This window comes from Psittacula echo (genome assembly GCF_963264785.1).
Source record: "Psittacula echo genome assembly, chromosome: 1".
Taxonomy (NCBI): domain Eukaryota; kingdom Metazoa; phylum Chordata; class Aves; order Psittaciformes; family Psittacidae; genus Psittacula; species Psittacula echo.
The window spans coordinates 104,055,341-104,077,823 of NC_137735.1; the positions used below are offsets into that span (position 1 = coordinate 104,055,341).

At 38.6% G+C, this 22,483-nt stretch overlaps 1 protein-coding gene across 7 annotated transcripts in view; it reads left to right on the top strand.

The window, feature by feature from the left end:
- The window catches only part of SOX5 (SRY-box transcription factor 5), a gene marked incomplete at its 5' end in the record, with an annotated part of 294,566 nt that overhangs the window by 215,219 nt on the left and 56,864 nt on the right, over nucleotides 1-22,483 (top strand). For all 7 annotated transcript variants that reach the window (XM_080632861.1, XM_080632860.1, XM_080632862.1 and 4 more), the window contains one exon: nucleotides 21,685-21,831. In XM_080632861.1, coding sequence (XP_080488987.1) covers nucleotides 21,685-21,831 — 147 coding nt within the window. The remainder of the gene's footprint in view (nucleotides 1-21,684; nucleotides 21,832-22,483) is intronic.

The window sequence follows — 22,483 nt, forward strand, 5'->3', positions numbered from 1 at the left end:
GCCTTTTTCTTGTAGTGACCTTAAATATCAGATAATAGTATAATTCAGTGATTTTCTGCTAGGGGGCCATTAGTACTTTAAAATGGGTCTGAAAGGTGACTCAGAACAGCTAACCTGTTGTAGGTACACTTTTATATTATGATACATTGGTCTTCATCTCTGTTAAGAAGGTTGTGGAGTTCTCAAACTGAAAAGGTTGAAAATCACAGTTCATACTGTAGGTTCATACTATAGATAACGAACTGGTACAGAATCTGATTCTAGTAGTAGAAACAGATGTTCTCTAAATCTCATGGGAATTTAATAGGCAGTAGTTTTAAGCATCTTTCAAAAGCATGTTGAAAGTATTTTCAGCATTGGAACTAAGGCAATATGAAGGCTTACTTAAGCTGTAAACAGTTTCTTTAGCTATAAGTTATTCCTTATGTTAGTTTGTGTTACAACTAAAAACTAGGTATACTAGGTATATGTACTCAGTGTACTTCACGGAAGCCATTCGCGCAGTGTGATAAACAGCAGAATATTAGGCTATGGTCCATACCCACTGCACTTATTTCTGGCAAAGCGTGACATTAGGCACTGTCTTTCATGGAGTAGGTAAGCAGAGCTCTATTTCAACTTGAAGACATAACAAGTCACTAAAACCTTTTGGAAACCTGACAAAGCCATTAAGATGCCCAACTGTCTTGTTTGGGTGGCAACCCTCTGGGTTCAACCCTCTGTGTTTCTGGTAGTCTGAATTACTGGCCATTTGTTTGAAATGTCTCCGTGGTGTGAGGAGGGAAAAATAGGTCATGCAAGAAAGAGTGTGCAACTGTCTGGCAAGCATACTTGCGAGGTCAGGTCATCCTTAATTTCTTTTCTCTTGCAAAAATGTTACACTTCTTTTTTTTCTGGGGTTAGCCTGACAGACGGAAGCAGATTACTCCTTGATTATTTATAAGGCATTAATTTTAGATGAATATTGCTGAAGTAACTGACATCATAAGTAGTTTTAGCAGCCAGCAGAAGAGCCTGTTTGTAGATTGGAGTATGACAGTCTTCACTTACACAACGTCCTGTCTAGGTCAAAGCCTGAAGTGTATGAAAGAAGAGAAAACTTGAGGAGCAGAGGCATATATATCAGCTAAGATTTTGTTTATTCTTGTGTGATATAACCAGGCCTTTGGATGGTTGGAATGGTGTTGTCAATGTTACGAGTTTGAGTAGCTGCTGGACAAAGTCAGTGTCAGAATAGCAGCAATGGCAACACCTGTCTGTCAGAGTCTTAAACCGAGTGGGGAAGATATCTGAGAGCTAACTTAGGCTGCCCTGAAGTAGCTTCTATTGAGAAAGAAGTAAAAAACCACCTTTGTACATATGCGTTGCGATAACCTAAACAATGCCTTCCTCCCTGCACCGGCTACAGAGCAAACCTGTGAAGTGTTTGTGTTTCACAGAACGAGGTGTTTGGTGGCTTATATTTGTTTGGAATTAATTCTCCCTGGAAAGGTCTGTATGAAAATAACAAAACAAAACAACTTCCCCACACACACACTTTGTGCCCTTTGTGCATTCCAGACACTGGGTTTTGAAATAGTTGGCTTATGCTGCTGGTTTTCCTATTATGTTGTTTGCTCTTTTAGAGGGATGTTGCTGAAAAGAAGATTATATAATCATGCAAATAAGATTGTATAATCCTGAGCAAACGGTCCGGGGAGGTGGGGATGGAGGACGGGGACAGACGGGGACAGGAAACCACATTGAGTGGGGCTTGGCTGGTTGCAGGGGGACTTGCTCTGAAACCATAAACTGGGGGCTTATGGGCCTCCTATAAAGCATGAAAGCTGAAGTTATACTAGTGATTTTTTCTAGATATTTTTGGAATTCATTGTCTTCATGCTGAGCTCTGCCAATAGTGTGTATTTACAGTGTGCCTCAGCAGAACGTTGTGACAAACACACAGGAAAACTGCAAATCACTAACATGTACACTCTTCAGAGCCTGCGGAACAATGCTACAAATAACAAATAACAACTGTGAGGAGAGCTGACTTGCACAAAACTAACTGCTTACTGACACTCACTCCTGTAGGTCCACAAATCAAATTACTGCATTGCATGCATCCCAAAAGTTAGCACAAGAGAATCTCCCTTGAAATCTTGCTGCTTTGTTGTACCTAGGTCATATGACATGGTTTGTTATCAGATGCAGGTTGATACAATATATATGAACGTCTAAGAATTTTGATTTATGTCTTATTTCTTACTTCAGTCTTGTTTATGTCTATTCTTTTTTCTCCAAATTTTGAGGTTATTTCCAATTCACAAGGCAGAATGGGACAGAAATAAACAGCACAGTAAATCTGTACATGGAGGCAGTATCACTGGCTGTTGATATAGATTGCATATGGCAAAAACAGTGGAAGCCATTAAAAGTTTTTGTGCTCTTATTCTCATCCTGTCTTTCTTATGTCTGATTCCTTGTTATGGTTAACTGTTACCAGCCAGGATATTCAAGCACCTTTTATGAATGGTGGCTAACATTAGGCACAGTTTGAAACCGTGGAATACCTAGTTACTATAAGCATTAGACAACAAACTGCTGAGGTCAAGATGCTTGTTCTGTTGGTTTTCTTTCCAGAGTCATCAGCTGAACCAAGCTCAATAGAAAATACAATAGTATCTGGAGATGTAACTTTTTTACATTAATTTACATTAAGTGTTAAACTTAATTATTCTGTTCTGCCTGGATAGCATAAGCCTGTTCCTGAGATTTAAGTCAGAGTGCAGTTATTTCCCACTACGTAGGCTCAGTTTCTTCAAATTCCTTTTCTCTTTTCAGAGGTGCTTAGTGTTTTCCACTACAGTGGGCTTTGTCAAATGAATCTGAACAAGAAAATTTGGAGGCAACAGTACCTGTAGCTCCTACTACAACGCTAGCTTTTAAGTTTGTAACCTATGTGAGGTCTGTTGGTGTCTTGAGTTAGTCTTAATTTTGAGGCTGGCTTCTACGTATCACCTTTCACTTTGCGTAACTTACTTGTTTGCCACTTTTACCAATGGCCTGCTTCTGTTCCTGTCCATTCATTAGATAGCTGAGGAGAAAAATATTGCAGACTACTTTAGATTTAGGATTTAGATTCTTTGACTCTTTAGCCATGGAGACTGGTCACATCACAGATGAGTTACCCAACCAGAAGTGTACTGCTAATTTGTAAAGTCATCTATCTCAGAGACTGAGAAACTGTAGAATTGCAGAGAGCAGGGCTGTCAGCAAACTACTGTCTTTCCCTAATGGACAAACATACAAATCAAACTAAAAAGCAAAATACCAAAATCAGAACCATGCATACAAGAAAAAAAAATAATTTAAAAGTCAGCGTATGTTTTTAAGTATCCTATGATTATCAATACAACAGGAAAGCAGTAAGGAAGTTTCAGATGCTCCCGTGGTAGTAGAAACTGAGATTTATAAAAGCATTTTCCAGCTATATCTGCACCTCTGTGTCTTGCTGTTTAGAGTGATTGCTCTCTCTGTTTAAAATCTGCAGTACAGCAGAATCTTGTAGCCGTATTGTGAGCTGTACTTCGGTCTAGCAGCCACAGCTGTGCCACATGCTGCACCAGCAGCGCCTGACAGGGCCAATCTGTTTGTGGCATATTGAAGGAGTCAAATTGTCTTTGGGGACTGCTGTGGAGTGGCTTCTTTTTTTTCAGATCCTTCCTATAGGTACAGTGTCTGTTTCTCTCAAAGGGGTCTGGGACTGCCAGTTTGTGTGCAAGGGAATGAGGTTAATCCCTCAGAGATGTGAGGTGCCACTAGGGGTTGTATCTGTTTCCCTGCCTGATGCACTCAGGGGCCCAAAAAGCAGTATCTCTGCATGCCTCCCCATAGGTGCTGTTTTGGAGAAGGTCAGCTGTCCCCCAGCACACCTCGGCATCAGGGCCAGCAGCTCACTGCCCTTCTGAAGGTGGAGCATCTACTCTGCAGGTTATACTTCTCTCCATGTGGGAGTGTGAGAATAGCATCTGGCAACAAAGTGTTGTCTTTTTCTTTTCCTAATTTTTCTTTTCCCTTTCATGGCTCAAAACGCTCCTTACAAATTACAACAGTGTGTTCTCTGTTAATACACCAAAACATTACAGATTGTGATAGTGTTATTAAAGTGTTTTGGGCCATTACCATAGAATACAGCAGCATATTTATTTCATTAAGGGAACCAAATGGATCTAGCTGAATTTGGCAAAAGAATGTGGCTGAAGTCCTATTTTATCTCTGACGTTGATTTTACCATTAAACTCTGAACTTCTGAAAATGAGAAAATTCACAATAGAAACATGAATAGGTGTGCTACATTTTGTAGTAGGTTAAATTTTCCTTAAGTATCTGTTACTATTGGTGTTTGTTCAATATTCCAATATTTACTTTGCAAACTTAGAGTTTATTGATGTTTGGGTTATGACTATGCTATGTATAGCTCATGTTTAACTCACTGGCCTGCTTGTCAGCCATAGCTGCTTGGAATATAGTTCTTTTTAGGCAAATCAACACTACTCATCCCATTCCCATTATCATGGCAACCTTGCTTCTTGCTGTACACTGATCTGATGTACTTGTGGCAAACGTAATTTGGACAGTATATATCAATGTAAGTTTGGATAAGATTTTTAAAGAGGCCTGAAGGGATTTAGGAGCCCATCAATAATTACTTTCGTATGGTGGCTTTAAAAATAGGATATGCAACATTCACACTTAATCCTTCCTCCTTTCCGCAGCTGTTTTATTTTATCCCCTGATTTCTTTTGTGGAAAGGAAGTAAAGTCATCAGAATTGTCTCAAAATGTTTGATGGTGAGGTGACTTTCATTCAGGAACTCAGTTTCCATTGGGTGCAGTGAAATACATGAGTACTCAATATTTCCTACCTCTAGTCCAGGCTGGCCAAGCTATCATTTGTGTGGTAGCTTGTGTTTCAGTGTGTAGTGCTTGCTTTCACTTGAAGTGGGGAAAAAGTGAGAATGAGCATCATTTCCCAGCATTTTGTGTTGTGTACTAGGATGTCATATCCCATATACTTGTGCATTGGAATTTCATTATTGTACAAGTGTTGGACTTCCCCAGAAGCAGTGTTGGGTAACTGATTTTTATCATACTGTGTGGACATGGGTAGATGAACTTGGTATTCTTGACCTGAGCTCAGACAGAAGTTAAGAAGATGTTCTAAAAGAAGCCATGGCCTACCCAGTCAAAACTCAAAGTATTATATTTGCAATTGCACATTTTCTTAAATGTAATTGATTGTAAGTTCATTCAGATAAATTCATTTCACTAAACATTCATTCCTGCTCTGAATCATGTCCTTAAAGGATATAGGATAGGTAGGTGCTTGCACATCAAATGTTTCTTCCATATCACACTGGGTGGCATTACAGGTTTGATTTCACAACAAAGGCATTGTTCACCATCAAGTATAGAAAGAAATGAATACTAAAAAAATGGGAAAATGTTAGATTAAAAAAAAAGCTGATTTGTCACTTTGCTCATTGACTATGAACTGAATAGACTTCTAACCCTTAAAATACTTTCTCCCCCCTTTTCCTCTTTATTGCCTGGAATCTTAAGAGCTTTATCATTTGCAGTCATAAAATGAAAATATACACCAAACCCTCAAAGGGCAAGTATGAAATTAAATTATATTTGGGCAGCCGTAACCTTTTAAAACGATCAGATTCCAGTTAATGTATTTCTTCCTGTTCCGAGTGCTGCCATGGTGTTTGATGGTGGGAAGCAGTCCAAAGGGCATTGGGAGATAATAAATTCACTGGAAATTTCACCCTGAGGCGAGCCTCTATACACCAAGGCTTCCATTTAGCGGGACTGACCTAAAAATCTTGTCATATCCAAAGGTCACTTAGGTTGGGGTTGGTGTGTCCCATCTATCTCTCCCTGGTGCAAAGAATGACAGCTGAGCTCATAAACAGGCATCAGAATATGGAAGACAAGCAGTGGGTAGAGGGGAGAGAAGGAAGAAGGATAATACCACTGACAACTTCTTAGATTTCCTCTAGGCCAGTGCGAATAGATAACTATCTTTGGGATTGCTTGTTTCTGCTCCTGCAGAAGTGGCAATTCATTTTAAAGAGGTTACAGTTAACTGTGGAAGTCTAAAACAAGCGATTCCCCCCGTGTCTGCAAGTACCATGTAATCCTGCTGGTACATATTACACTGTCCCTGAGCATTTCATATGTGTTACCAGTCTCGTTAGTCAAAACAATTTGCAGTTTCCCTTTACTTCCAAGGAGAATCAAAAGACTAAAAAGCTGTCAGTGATGACAGCTGTAAGAACAATGATTCTAAGGGAATTTGGACAACAATAGTAATTATAAATAATACTGGAAGGTAAGATATTTTCAATCTTATGAGAAAATCTGTGATGTACGTCCTCTAGGACATTACTTAGCCTAAGCTTATTAAATTTGATATAATCCTCTCCACAGTAAATTGAAGCAAAAGGCCTTTCAGGATGACTGTTGTCTTCCAGTCATAGTTCTTAGTTTTGCAATGGGAAGCTCCAGTGCATCCTTCCTATTCTTGCAGTATATTAAATACTTGGGACAGGGCTCAGAGTTGCATAATGGAAGTATATTTGAAGGACAAAGATCTAACTTATAATTGATCTTACTTAATTGAGGATGAGCCCTGTAGCATATGTCCATTATATCCTCATGGTGTGAATTTCCTTCTCAGAATTCCCTAAGAAGAGGATGAGAGAGGCTGTCTGCCAGTCACTACTGGGATGCAGGCAGCAAAGATTCCCTCTTCTGCATTATATCTTGGTTGAAAAAATAAATTGTAATTGGTGGCCGTTGTCCTTCTGACAACACCTCACTGCTAGAAGAAAGTTAGGAAGTATGCTATAAGCATTGGTCTGGTTAATTTTGGAACATTAAATTGAAGATAAATTTTTTAAAGAAATTATTATATAAAATCATTGTAACTTTGGACATACAAGAAAAAATCAGAATGAAACACCTGTGTGCCAGAATTTGCAAGATATTGAATAAGTTGGTTATTTAACTGCTCCTGGGAATTTGCTGATATCTCTCCATGAATTTTAGTACATCAGATCCTTCTGAACAGGATTGTAAATTCTGTGTTCCTTTGCTTGTTAAAACTAAATGGAGAATAACTGTTATTTTCAGAAGTATTTCACACATTCTTACAAACATACTATATTTGGGGCAAACACAGTAAAGAAGGGCAAGATTGGCCAGCTGTCAGTGTTTGTCTTCATTTTCGTTGGGTTCACACTCTACTTTATGTTAACATATATGTTCTCCACACAAATCCAAAGTAATTTGAAGGCAGCTTTGGGAGAGTTATATGCCCTTTCCCACATGTTCTGTGCTGAAGATGTAGCTGTATGCCTTAACCAGTTGTGCAGCTTTGAGGAAGACAAAGTCACTTTCCATCTTTCTTGTGTAACAAGAAAAAAGGAAATTTGTATTTTTCATGAAGTTCAGAGAGGACAGATATATTTCACTTTAAATAGCAGCTGCTAACACAAAATTTAAAAAATTATATATAGAGACATGCTGAGCACAGACTACCTAGGTTTTTTTTCCTGGTTTGCACTCAGGATGGTGGGATGATAAACATCTTTAGCCATGGATGCCTAACATATATAATTCATCTAGCCTAAATGTGCAGGTTCCATACCAGTTTTTGTAAAGGGAGCTGAGGGTGATTATTTCAGATCTAGTCAGGTGGATTCCTTGCATAGTCCCACTTCATGTCACTTTTCTACTGTGCTTCAGTTTCCTTTTTCATTTGCCCAGGCAGTTCCAGTTACTAAGCAAGTGAAAGTGGATAATAAAGTCAGAATATTTCTGTTGCTGGTGGGACATGGAGCCTCTAGACCACTGGCTTTGTGCTTATGTAGAGATTGGAATTTGTGAAAGACACAGAGTCAGTGTAGGCAACTTTTTAACCACCAAGTGTAGCTTCCCTGTGTCAGTTGAGCTTTCCATCCTGGCCAGGTACCGTTGTGTTGGTCAGTGCATTGCTTCTCTATGTTTTCATAGCTGTATTCATGCCATTTCATGCCAGATAACTTTGGACAATCGACAGTGATCCTGAAGTATGTTAATGTTGTTAAATACATGATGGAAAGATAGATGGTGAGAATAAGGATTGTGTTTAATGTCTGTGATATTGGGAAGTGCTTTAATGTTACCTTAGATGCTGTTTTTATTGTAGTGAATATGATTACTTTGACCAGAAGCCTGTGTTATGCGATGATATTAACTGGAGAAGTTGAGAGATATTTTACAGTTGCTGACTTTGGCAAAAACAAGATGTGTCCCTGTGTAATGGAGGACTGTACTGTTTCTTGCATTATTCATGCTTCCCACGCTGGAGTCACAAACATTGGGTAATGTTAATACTTGTCATGGAAAAATCTAATTGTCAGAAATGTTTACTATATTAGCGATAGATGGGAGTGCCCACCAGAGACCTTCCCTCTTTCGACTGAAATGTGACACATAATTAGCGATAAAGGAAGGCAATGTATGGAGTGGATTGTTGCTTTATGAAGGGAAGTGAAGAGGATCCCTGCTTGACATTCCCATTCTTTCCTGAAATGGAAATCTATTTACCAATTGGTAGCTGAAGAAGCAATGAGTACTGTTCACCCTCCCACTGTAATGAACGGGCAGTGTTGGAGCAGCATAAAAAGGGTCAGTCAGATAGGTCGTACATCATATGAGGAGGCAGATGTTAGAACATATTGTAATGGATTGCTGTGCGGTATGTGAAGGTGGCTTGTGGAGTACAGGGATGGGAGAGAGAAGCTATCAGCAATGTTTTCTGTCATGGTCACTGTAAGTATCCAAATTTTTGAGGAAAACTTCTGAAGGCAGGAAATCAAAGTGTTAGCGTTCCTGCTACATTAGTCTTGTGGGTAAAATGATGGAGGCAAAAAGGAGTAGAAGCATAAGTCCCTCTGTAATACTACATGTAATATGAATGTATGTATTATCTGTGCTCTGCCAAAGTCAGAGTTAGCCTTGGAATGTGTGAGTATTTTACCTGAAAAAAAAAATTGCAGTTTCAGATTATATTAAACACAGAACTGTTAAAATAGTTTCTATTTTAGCAGTGCCCCTAATTCACACCCACTCAAACACCTCCTCGCTCATTAACCCCATCATCAGACCCAAGTAACTCAAGTAAAATGAGATGGCATTAGGAATGAGGTAATGAACAAAGATTTCTGGATAACATTGTTACTTCATGATAGCAGCTTTTCTTAGTGTAACTACAGTTAACAGCTTCTTGGTGCTTCCATTGCAAACTCTTTGGTACTTCTACCCCTTCGGCCTTACAGACAACTACTCAGCCAGAAGCAATTTGAAATTTGATTTTACATCAATTTTGGCTGTTGTTTTGAACTGAAAATTGTTGTTCTTGATACTGCTTTCTAAACATAAAAATTGACTTTTTTTCCCTCCTGATCCAAATTTCCAGATGAACAATAGAAAATACAGATTAGCTCTTTTTATAACTCAGCCACATTATGAACAATTGAAAAATGTCTCCTAAGCATGTAGAGTAATTTCAGTATTTAATGGTTTTGGACAAACAAATCCACCTTTATGTTATAAAAACATCCATTCTGAAAATCAGCGGGAAGGGGGCATTTTTTGAAAAGCATTGTTTTCACTCAAGAGTCTACATTTTTAATGTCTTTTTAAAAACATTTACTCAATGCCTCAAAAAAATTTGTGAAAATGAACTTTAATACATAGTCATGGATCAGATGTTGTAATGGATTATAAAGCTTGTTACTAGTTAAATAGTGTTAATATAGTGCACGTCACTGGTTGTAGAATATGTGGCTATGTAAATCCTTTAAGAGATAAGAAGTTGCAGCTCTGTTGCCAGTGAATGGCATCCTTTTTGCCTGAGAGACAGAAGTTCAGAGAGACGTATTTCTGCATTCACCCCATGTATACATAGAGCAAAATGATGAAGAGTTAAAGGAGAGAGTGGACTCTTCCACTGGGTAGCCAGACAAGCTGGAAGAGTGTGGGATTTCACAGCTTTAATGCAGATGGAAAGGTGGCAGTGGAGGAAAATGGAGAAGGTTGCATTTTCCTGGTCAGTTTGACACTAAAAGGTAGAAAGCTCAGCTCTCTGTTATATGTTTGGACAGGTAAAACTACAAGCAGCCATCGTGTTCCTCTTAGCTGAATGGAAAGTTCCAAAGTTCACTGTATAAGCTCTTCTTGTGCTTGGGTGATGCATAGCGTGTGACCTTCAATCATGTTACTGTGCCTACAGCTTCTTAAGCCTCAAGTACAGCATGTGCCAAACGAGGCATTTTGGCGTGAGTTTCAGGGTAGATTTGAGTCTTTTTATGTGTGGGCTGAAAGTCTGACCATGTAGTGTCATTGGACCTTAGTGTTTGCGGTTTCATTGTAGTAAGAGTCAAAAACTAAATCCTGAGGGGTTTTAGATGTTTTCAGGGACCACTTTTGGGGGAACAAAGTCTCTAAGAATTAAGAATTAAACTTCTGTGTATGTCCTAATGGAATATGCGAAGTGTCACTCTTCCCATTACATCAGTGTAAGCATGGAAATAATGAGACGAACCAGAAAGCAGCTTCTTATATTATTTCCTGAGAAGTTTGCCAAAGCTTCACAGAGGTTTCAGGCTCTCTGGAGTTTTATAGGGTCAATTGGAGGGGGAGTTTTACAGACCACACCTATTTTTATCGTAAAATCACAGAACAAAAAGATTTAACAGCTATTGAGTTGTTTCTGCTACATCATTTTGTTAAAGAGAGACTTTTATACAATGAAGCAGACTCCAAAATAATGAAATTAATTGAGTAGTTTTCTACTTTCTCAGGTCTCCTCAGCAATTCTGGTAACAAGTAGTGGCACTCTCCTCCACGTACTCTAGCATCTCCTCTTTGTAGCCTGTTACAAATCATTACAATTCAAGAAAGATGCATTTGGTTTTTTAAGCATCTGTGTTATCTAGCTTACAGGATAGGGGCTAGTTTAAAGTGAGGGACTTATTTGAGTTTAAAGGGGATAGGACTGAATGTTGAAAACATTAGGAGGAGTCTGATCAGAGTGAAACTCAGCTGATTGCTGGTTTGGAAGACAAATCAAATTTGCTCTGATTCAGTGAGGCTCAAAGTATTCTAGATCAAAGTTGGGCCAACTTCTATGTCCTTGGTTGGAATTACAGTTTCCCCAGGTCTGGTGACTTGGACCTTTTCTGCAAGCTTTGTCTTACTAATACCTAAACCACAAACTTAGAAGAAGAAAGGATTCCTTGTGGGTAAAACCCAAAGGAAAAGTACATGTGAGCTGGAGCTCTGGAGCTTTCCGCAGTTCTTGTTGTTTATTCTTGCTCTTATGGAAAAGGATCACAGTGTGCTGCTGGGAAGGAGAACTGATGTCCTGTATTGGTATGATGACTTCACAATGGGATCCCATAGGTCAAGACAGGGCTTGTTAGCTTTCTGCAGGACCTGAAGTAATGACCATGTAAGGCAATGATCACGAACAGCCATTACATGAGAGGTAAACCGATTGTTGTTGAACTCTGATAGAACTTGTTTGAAAGTTTTCTGCAGTACAGAAACCCTTAAACTGGAAAGCTAGACTGCATGACTGACATTCTTCTCCCCCAAAATACTAACCTTGCTCTACTTTCTCCACCCCCAAAAATAAAATAACTGCTGCAGCTAAATAAAGATGCCATGTGTCACATCTTATTAGTATTCCCAGCTAAGGAAAAAGGGAAGGGGAAAAAACCTCTTCAGAACTGTTCTAGGAATCAATTTGGTTTCGTTTAGCTCTCAGAATAAGTACGTTTTCTTCTGCAGCTCTGATGGTCTATCCATCACTGGTCTCTCCCTTTCAGTAGTCTTCTGCCTGTATTTCCTCCTTTATGTGTTCTTTTCAGGGAGGCTTGGCACAAGGGAAGCAGCTCAGATGCAGTCCTTAGTTCCCCTGTAAGGCACAAATGTCACATTCTTTCCTCTCTGCCCTAAGTGGAAGAGAGTAGCTGTGGCTCTCTAGCCTGTGAAAGTGAGCTCTGTTGAAAGTCTCTTATGATGGACTAAGAGTTCGTCACGCTGCCTCCTGTGCCTTTTATCCAGATCCTTTACCACATAATACAACTCAGTTCAAAGAGCAAATTAAGCTTTTGAATGAGCTGAGTAGATGTCACTGAGCTCCTGTACATGTCAGATAACCAAGGAACAATGTTAATTTGTAGTTCCAAGGACAACAGATACAATTGCATGGTACTCCAGCTTCAGAAATACTCCTAATGTCAAGAGGAAACCAGACTAGAAAGAATATGTTTCTCATTTCACTGTTTGATATCATAATTAACAAATGAAGATATAAACATTTGGGAGTTTTAGGAAATGCGCTGGGAAAAATATCCAAGTGAAATTTTTTCAACTTATTTTGTTGTTTAATTTGTTTCTTGTCCCCTCCCACACACAATAATTTTGTAATATGATACTTGCTTCTGGTAGGTGGTTACCATTCTTCTGCAATCTTTAAGGAGGAACTTCAATATTTTAGAACTCTGTTGTTATCACAGCTTGTCACATAAGAGTTTCTGGAGCAGGCTGAGTGCTGTGGTCCACATGTACTGCTGAATACCTATTTCACTATATTCCTGAAGAAGAAGAGGCACAATCTTACCATCATCAAGATACAAGAACCTGATACCATATCAGCATTCAAGTGAGCAAATCCATGTTCTCAAAATAAGAAATTCAGTTGACCTTTATTTTTCTACTATGAGCTCTGCACTTAACTCCAGGAGAAACAGAATATTCAGATTTGAAGTGATTAATTCAGTATCAGTCCTAAAGCAGACACAGAGTTTCCCTGACTTAATTTCCTGTTGAATACAACAACTTAAAATGCAAACAGAAAATCTATAAATAAAAACTGGAGAAAGAATCACTTGAGGAGATGTGTATAAAATAGTGAAATGCCTTAATTATAGCTCAGCAATCTGAAATATATAGAACCTTATTTACAGTAATTCTGCTGCCAGGGTTTGCTTATTAACTACTCTAGTCACTTAATGGATAACAATGAATGATTATATACAGTACCAGTCAAGTAAAGCAATGTAATACGAAATAAGTGTTTTGTCAAATGGCCACTCACAGAATTTTGTTCTCTCAAATGGGAAATTACACTTACTGGAGTCAGGTGCTCTGAGCTAGTTGCCAAAAATCTGGATATATCAAAAAATAAGTTCTTGGGAAACATACTTGTGGTAAACAAATAGGCAGTAGTGAGCTTTTTCCTACAAGAGTATACTGTCTGGGCCACCTTACTGAATTCAGGCTTCTAATGTGGAAAGGCTGTACTGTGACAAAAGTCTCCACGTGGAACTTTCATACAAACACTTCATTACATAATAGTCAGCTCTATTCTTTATTACAGAATAATCAGTGATAAAGGGTACGCAGCTTACGAATAAATGCCCCCTCTTAAGTTACACATCCCTGGTTTTGTTGGTCTTCTACATTACCACTGCTCATCTTACTGTACACTTCTTAAAGAGTATGCTGTCAAAAGTATGTCCTTACTTTAGAGATTTTAATCTATATTTTTTTCTAACAAAAGAAGTTCCCTTGGCATAAAAATAAATAACAGTAATGGTGACAAAAATACTTTATATTCTGGTGCTGCACAGCAAACTATAGGAATAAGCGGTTGCCAGATTATATTTTTTTTTAAATATGTACAATATTAATTACTTTCCTTGAAGGGGACACTGTTCATCTGCAACATTTCATCCAACAAGCTTTTTCCAGAAGCCATTATCAAGTTTCCCCTCCAATATGCATTCCATATAGTCGCTCTGTTTCAATTACTGTCATATGGTGTGAACATGGTATGTATGGATATGTAGGCCAGTTGGGCAGTTTTCCAGTTAAAGACTCTTCATTTGTAAAGAGGAGACAATCTTAAATACACAGTTTACAATGATATTTTATCACAGAAACTAACAGATCTTATTAGCCCCTGATAGGAAGTGTCTATTGATAAGTTCCTGAAGTTACATCCTGTAGAAGGATTGTCTTCTTGTTAAGGCATGGGACAAAGGAGCCATGAGGTCTAGGTTCTAATCAGGATTTTCCTACAGTCTTCCTGTTTCACCAGGAACAGTCAGTTTATGTCAGGGGTGCTGATTCTGACCTTGCTAATATTTGAATAGCATTTATCCATTGACAGAATTAAAGACTGCTTTTCAGGGAAAACTGAATTTCTTAACGTTTGTAGGTAGAGTATTATAGTTAGTGTGTGTTTCCTATAGACACATCTATAAATTAAAACATAGTTGTACTCCAGCTAAAATGATTGTCCTATCCATCGAAATCACATTAGTTTCTAACAAAATTCAGAGCTACCATAAATTGTACCTACAGATTTTACTTTATTTACTGTTTTACAAGCAAAACAGGCATTGATGTGGATGTACTGTGGATGATAGAAGTCTTTATTATTTCAAATGCAGACTTAAAACTCATTCAGGTTTTCAGTGATCTGGACTCCAGCCTTATTTCTGGATGTCAAGGATCCCCAGTTGGTCATAGCATACAAGTTCCAAATGAGGAAAGAACTAGTGCATTCAGCCTGGCACAGGCAAAGCAGTCCTGTTGGCTACAGTGAGATTATTCTCAGGAATAAGGCCTGCGAGCCTGGAACCCTTGAGATCTGCTACCAGAGTCATATTTTATGGAGACTTGTGGTTATTGATTCTAAAAGTGATGTTTTTCTAATATGAGAGAGATGGTGGTTACAAGGCTGTGCTTGTAACCTGCATGCAAGAAATATATATAAATGTAGCCTTGTTCTGTTTGTGAATGCTTTACAGTTTTTCTAATGAGAACTTGTTTTTCTTAATGTTTCTTTCTAAGGCTTAGGGTTTCTAAGGCTAGAGAGACTACTAGGTTGTCTAGTCTGACAAAACAAGATGTAAAAAAAATCAGCTGGCATAATAAACTCTTTGTTTAAAGCGCATATTCCAGAAACACATCTGATCTTGACTAAAACACCATGAATCAAAATCCACAATTTCTCTAGGCAGTTCCTCCAAGTGTTACCAATGCTCTCTGATTTACCCATGCTCTCTGATTAAAAGCAGCATATTGCGTATCATTAATTTGCTCAGTCTTAACTTTCAAATACTTGTAATTGTTCCTTGATTCATGATATACTTACCTGCTTTTCTCCCTTGGGCTAAATACAGAGCAAAGCTAGGATGAGAGTTTTCAAAGGAAGTTAGCTGGTTTCTGTGGCCATGGGAAAGAACAATGTAGTTTTTCAACCTTTAGTGTATCTTCTCTAGTCTTTGTGTGGTCCACAATTTTGAGGTGAATTCATCCAGCATGCTATTTTTTGCTTGGGGAGTAAAGGAAAAGCTAGTTAGGTAAGGTCTCCTTCCTGAAAGAGTGTCTGTGGGACGTATGCATACCTCAGCACTGGGAGCCAAGTCAATTTCTTTTAGGAAATGGGTGTGATAAGGACATACATTAGGTAAATCAGTAATAATTATCCAACTCTGTTCAGAATTCTAAGCAAAAAATTAAAATAAAATAAACCCAAAATAAACCAAAATACTCTTAAGTGCATCTCAGGATCTTTAAGTATATTGTTCTTATCTGAAATTAGCCCAAAGTGAAAGCTAGCAAACTTCAGCACTGAAGCTGAATAAAATTACCTTTGGGCACAGTTTTAAAGGAACTGTTTGAATTTCTGTTCACATATTATCTTTGTTTTCTGAAAATCTCCCAGTTGGTGCAAACAAATGGAACTTTAAAGCCCTTGCTGAAGTTTTGAATGTACAAATTAGTGAGTCCCTTTGAAATGTTTGACTATCTTTGAAGGAAACTTAGACACAGAAAAAATGAAAATCTGGCATTTCAACCTTTCAGATATGTAATGAAGAGTTAAACGAAGAACTTCTTTCAAGGTAGATCAAGAAAGCACTGCCATTAATTGCTACAGAGGGCAGCTTGAATTCTGATTTCTGTAGTTTTTATCTATGTTGCCACTACCTTTAAAAAATAATCCTACAGTAGGATATTGTCCTGGGTTCAGCTGTAGCAGTCATTTTTCTCCTTCCTAGTAGCTGGTGCAGTGCTGTGTATTCAACTTTAATCTGAGAACAATGCTGATAACACATTAGAGTTTTTAGTTGTTGCTAAGTAATGTTTACCCCAATCAAGGACTCTTCAGTCTGTCATGCTCTGCCAGTGAGGTGGGGCACAAGAAGCCAAGAGGAAGCAGAGACAGGACACCTGACCCAAACTGGCCAAAGGGGTATTCCATACCCCATCACATCATGCCCAGTATATAAACTGGGGGGAGTTACTGGAAAGGACCAGTCGCTGCTCAGCTCGAGCTGGGTATCAGCTGGCGGCTGGTGAGCAGTTGTATTCTCTCCCCTTGTTATTCCCCTTATCATTATTATTATTACTGGTGGTAGCAGTAGTAGTTTTGTATTATAACTTAATTACTGGACTGTTCTTATCTCAACCTGTGGGAGTTACATTCTTTCAATTCTCCTCCCTATCCCGCCAGGGACGGGGGGAAGAAAAAAGGGGGGAGGGAGTGAGTGGCTGCGTGGTTCTGAGTTACCGGCTGGGCTTAAACCATGACAGATGCATGTCAAATGTTTGTTTTAAGTGAATTCCTTTTTCTTTCCAATCCCTTGTGTCCTGTTTTAAAATAAAAAAGGAAATTAACAGATCCAAAATTAATTCTTTCTACTGTAATCAAACACTTTGCATGCCTTATATAAGCATAAATTTTGAGGTAAAGAAAATGCAATTAGTGTATTCTGAATGAGAGAATCTCAATTTATACCATTTTCTCCCCCCCCCCAGATTATGCAAAACATCAAAGAACAGGGCCATTCATGTGTATATTTTTAATGATGGGTCTCAGAATGACAAAGAAATTGAAGTGTTGGATCAGTCAACAGTTCAGACATTTAGGCACAGTGGTTTGTGAATTCATTGCTGTGGTAACTCCACTGAAAAACTAGTTTATATCAGAAACAAGTTTATTGAAATAACTGATTCAGTCTCCAGTGCCACCTGTCTCTATCTCTCTCTGGTTTTTTTAATAACAGCTCTTAATCTCTATTGTTCACTAATAAAAGTATTTTAAAAAGAAATAATACTTTAATCCAAATGCCTATAGATGTTTGAATCAACTATCTCTGCCTATGTAATTGCTAATGCTTTGTTCAACCCTTTTTTAAAATTGCTATTAAATCTCATTCTCATTTTCTATATTAATAGAACAAGAATTCATTTTTAGTGTACCCTCAAAGCAGTAATGAGCATTGTTAACGTGTAACAACAATGCCCAAGGGGAAAGTTTTCAAAGCTGGTCTAACCTTAAGGCTTTGCTATTGATGTAGTAGAGAGTCATCAAGCCAAGAGCTGTTAGAGCTAGTCCATTTGGAGAGTTCAGCTGAATACTTCTGCTTAATATATCGGAAGAATTATAAATAGTTTAGGTGATGACCTAGGGAGGAGGGGGAATTTTTGTTTAATAGCTTAAGAACAGGGGAGCAACATAAAAAAAAAACCCTATACCTCCTGTTCATTTAAAAGTGTATCACATTGTGCTTTAGTTCTGAGGATTTTGCTTCCATAGAGGTTTTCATAAAAGGTTAACGACAAAACATTAACAAGGCATGCAATATTGCACATGGGCAGGGGAGCTGAAACATAGTAATTTAGTTATAAACAAACAATAGATGTTACTTTTTAATTGTTTGTTTTCTTTTTCAGAAGCCAGTTCTGCCTTCTTATAAATTTAGAATATTACACTTGTTCATTATGTATAGCAAAAATAAACTTGTCTAAAGCTGTGGTGCTTCACTGATTTCAAGTGATTGCCTTGGTCACAATAAACTAGTCAAAACCCTATGGACTGAAATTCTTGTATGAGTTGTAGTGCAGCAAAATGAACTTGAGTACTGGCATTTGAGATTGAGCCTTTAGGTTAGTGAAAGGTAGCAGGAATTCAGGAGTCTGTGTTTGAGATACAAATTAAAGGCTCAAGAACAGTGTATTACAGCAGTGATACAGAGTAATATCATTTTAATTGGTGCTTTTTGAGGTCTAAGTTTCATTACTTTGAAAAGTATAAGGGTGCATTTTAGGTGATGATTTAATGTTTCAACTGAGTCAACTCATACAATGTCCCAGAATTTGAAACTCTGTTGGGGAAGCAGGGGTAGAAATGTTCTTTTGTTGGAGTTGAGTTTGTCTATGAAATGAATACATAATTTGTTGTCATTTAGCTGTCTTGATTTCACAGCACTTGGTCACGCCATTGCCCTTTCCTTGGGTATAATCTAAAGGTCGCCATGTCCTAAAACAACTAAATAAGAATAGACAAGTTCAATAATGTCAAAGCTCAAAAATATCGACAGTCTGAGGAATGTGCTGCATGCTGTATATTTCTGCCCATTTTTAGAAATAGAGGGGAAATGCAGGAACAATCTTACTCGTTAAATAGGATTCAGACTCTTGCAAGTTCATAAACTACATGGTTTTCATCTTAGAGCTGTGCCTGATGTTGCTTTTCATAGAATAGTTGGTTTCTGTTGCAAGAAGGGACTTTTTAAGAGGGTACTCTAACAAGGGGCCTCTTACAAGGTTTTATTTAATGTTTGTTTATAACTCTCAAAATGAATTAAATAAGAGGTGGTATGTTAAATCTGATAACAGAACAGAAGTTTGTACGAAGTATGAATGAAGGCTTTATAGCTTTAGACCCCTCCTTACAGATTAATGCACACTATACTTTGTGCTTCACTCTCTTGAGGTGTATCTGTCCGTGAACTTAGAGTAAGGCAAACATTTGAAATTCCATATATTCCATTTATGACTTAAAAATATGGCTTTCACCAGAGCTGTTGCATAGGGAAATTCATTCCCCGTGCTTGTTTAGTCATCATCTACTTTGGATGCAGTGCCAAAAAGATGATTGATAACAATACTGTAAGGAAGAGCCATGACTTCCAACGTATTTTGCAGTGACCACTAAATGGGTGTTAGATGCTACACATTCTTAGACACCGTGTTCTGCATGTATTTCATATAGTCTAGTTCTTGTGTTTTACTCTTTGGACCACAACTGAAGGTTGAGAGCAGTGTTTGAGGTAGAGATTTCTCTCTCTTCCCATTCTGTTTCCATTTCCAAGGATTCTGTTTTAAAAGTCTTCCTCAAAGGCTCACAGAAATTTCTGAGAGGCTCAGTCCTCCACAGGTGGCTTCCTGTATGGCCTGTCAGTGATCTCCAGTTGGTTCAGGACTGCTAAGTGCCCAAACTGGCTATGTTATTTTTACCTTTACGTGTGGACTAGGTATATTCTCTAATAGGTAATCTGCAGCTTAGCAGCAAGCTTGAACCTTTCCTGCTCAGTGGCTATTTGACTTTCTTTTGTCTTTTTCCCATAATTGCCTGGATATGTTTTACCATTTTTTTTCAATAGGGAGCAAAAGAAAAGAAAAAGCTTTTCCTAGATCTGTTGTGTCATCACCAAAGTCCAATTATGTTTAAGCTGTTTCCTAGACATGGATCCTATTTCTTAAACAACTATTGCCCTTCTGATGTATTAATTCATACATGAAGCTGGCTTGGTTTTCCTTGAACTGCCTGCTACAGTTCTTCTCTGGTTCACACAGACCCTTGTTCCTTGCTCCCTGCTGGATTTAGTCTTTTGAAAGAATGAATGGATATGAACTTCAACTGATAAATACATGCATTTGAATCTGTGACTGATTTGTGGCTGGATTGTTTTTGATGACTTTTATCTGTAGCTGATTTGCATCTATTTGGGTCAGACTCACTGGGGGTAACACATAGAATAAATGAATAAATAAATTTGAGGGAGAGGCAAGGACAAAACAGATGAATGAACGGATGATGGGGAAAGAGAGGGAGACTAAACAGAAAGGGATAGATAAATGGCGATTAAGAAGTACAGAAAAATAAGGAACAAGCAGTGATCAATGTAGAGAAAAGAAATAAAAAGGATTCAAAACTGAAAAGAATAGAAAGAGTAAAAAAGAAATAAGTAAGAACTTGGTGCCTGATTACACCTGAAAGAACAGAAATAGGTTACTTTTAATTATGTGAAAGGGCTAGGATTGTGCACCAGTGAAGGGAAGAGTTTGTACAGGGAACCGCAGGACAATGTCTGGGGTTGTCCAAGACTCAGAGCAGTAGATCTTGCCCATTTGATCAAGTTAAGTGTATGCTACAGGGTTTATATACTCTGAACTCACATTAACAGTGTCTCTCTACCTTTTACACAGCTCCATGTTGAATACTCCTTTAACAAATCCCCATTCTCCTCTTTAAAACTTGTTGGTTTGGTTTAGCATTTCTTTGTGCCCTCCAGTCTGGTGCCTGACCTTTGTTCTTTTATCAGCATACGCAATTAACTAAAATAGCAGAAGCGAAGCAAAGCAACTAAGCACCACTAACATGACCCTTCGACTAGTCATATTGAAGCCCCCTTGTTGTCACATCCAGTACAACGTTCCTGTGTGTTATCCCATCTCAGAAGGTCTGTTAGCACCTGCTGGCAGAGAGCACTATCATTCAGTGTTGCACATTACAAATGTACTGCACAACACAAATAATACATAGCATCGGCCTTTGAAACTGATATTGTGAGCAGGGAGGTAAAGCCTTTTTTACTATATTACCTGCTTTCTCAGGCATCTGACTTCTGTTAGGCTTCACCTAAATTCCTCTCTGTTTGCAAAATAGCAGCAATTGTTGCTTGTCCTGCCCATCATGTTTATTTTCTTCACTTTTTTTTTGCAGGTCAGGGGAGCTTCCAGACACTGCCAGTTTGCCTGTTTTCTCTCTGCTTTTGACCTCTGTCCATTATACTCTTACTGTAGTGCTTTACTTTAAACAGATGACTGTGATTATAAGTATTCACATGCTAATACTGAAATACCTGTTTCATAGAAAGGGTTCTTAGTCTAATTGGAGCTTCTAGTTGCTAATGGACAGTACATTACTATCCATTTGTATGTATTTATATTGACTGTAGTGGTTCCCAGAACCCAACTGAGAGTGGACTGTCACAGTAAGTGCTAAACAAAATTTTGGCATTCCTGTCGTGAACAACTTACAGCCTGTGCAAACAAGAAAAATATAGCAAGTAAAATAAAGAAACATAAAGTGGTAGCACAGAGATCATCGTATCAAACATCATGTGAATTTCACAGGGGTCAATGCATATGATCACTGGAGATGCTGTTAATGCTTAAGTAGTCTCAGGAAAAGCAAGATTGCTCAGTGGCTCACAGAAACCATGACGATGAGGTTTTGTTCCTTGTTTTGAATCCCTGGACACACAGGGAAGCTGGGACATTTCTCATGGTGACATCTGTCATTCGTCCCCTGAGGAAGGAGTCACAAAAGCTGAGATGACAATTCTTGTTTTGAAATATACCAGTGTGCTAAATAAAAAATACCCATCAGAAGGAAAATATGTCATCTGCAGCAGAAGAATTTCTGGGAAAATTATTTATTTACTGACGATGTCTCTCCTCTCTTCTCCCCTCCCCCATTTGTTTGTTTTTACAGCAGTTGTATGCTGCCCAACTTGCTGCAATGCAAGTGTCTCCAGGAGGCAAGATACCTGGCATACCCCAGGGTAACCTTGGTGCTGCTGTATCCCCTACCAGCATCCACACAGACAAGAGCACAAACAGCCCTCCACCCAAAAGCAAGGTACTGTACAGGGCCCTGCAGCACTGTGTTTGTCACAGTGAGGGTACTTGCATGTGGGGTTTTTTTCTCAAGGGTGTCTGTGTGCATGTCAGACACAGGCAGCTTTGTTCTCAGGGTGGTTTCCTGAAATGGGAGGATATTTGTAGTGCTATTTTTCCAGTGGGAGAACCCCAGTAAAACCAAACAACCATTTATAAACAGTGACAGTAGCACACACCACCTCAGCTGAGACCCCATGGGTTCCTTTGCAGTGTCCTAGCTATCACACTGCTGTTTCTTCCATCTTCAGTAATGGGTGGCAGGCTGAGGTGATCATCTTCTTTTCCAGCATGCAGCTGTCCTTTCCTTTCAGAACTCTAGGCTGGAGTCAGGTTAGCAGTGTGTCAGTGAGAGATGGGAAGCAGTGGGACATCTACCTCATTTGTGACCAGGTCCGGTCCTGGGGTTCGGTGGGAGTCTGTGGGGGAGCAAGTCTCCAAAGGAATGTCTGTTGTGTGATAGAACAGGGCTGGATTCTGTCCATCAAGTGATGGGCTCTGATGAGTAGTTTTGGTCATAGCTGGGCAATTAGGTCTGTACTCATTTAAGAGATCAAGCTAACAGCTTGTAGTTCAGCTGTATAATGCAACCAGTACACAAGTTATACATAGAA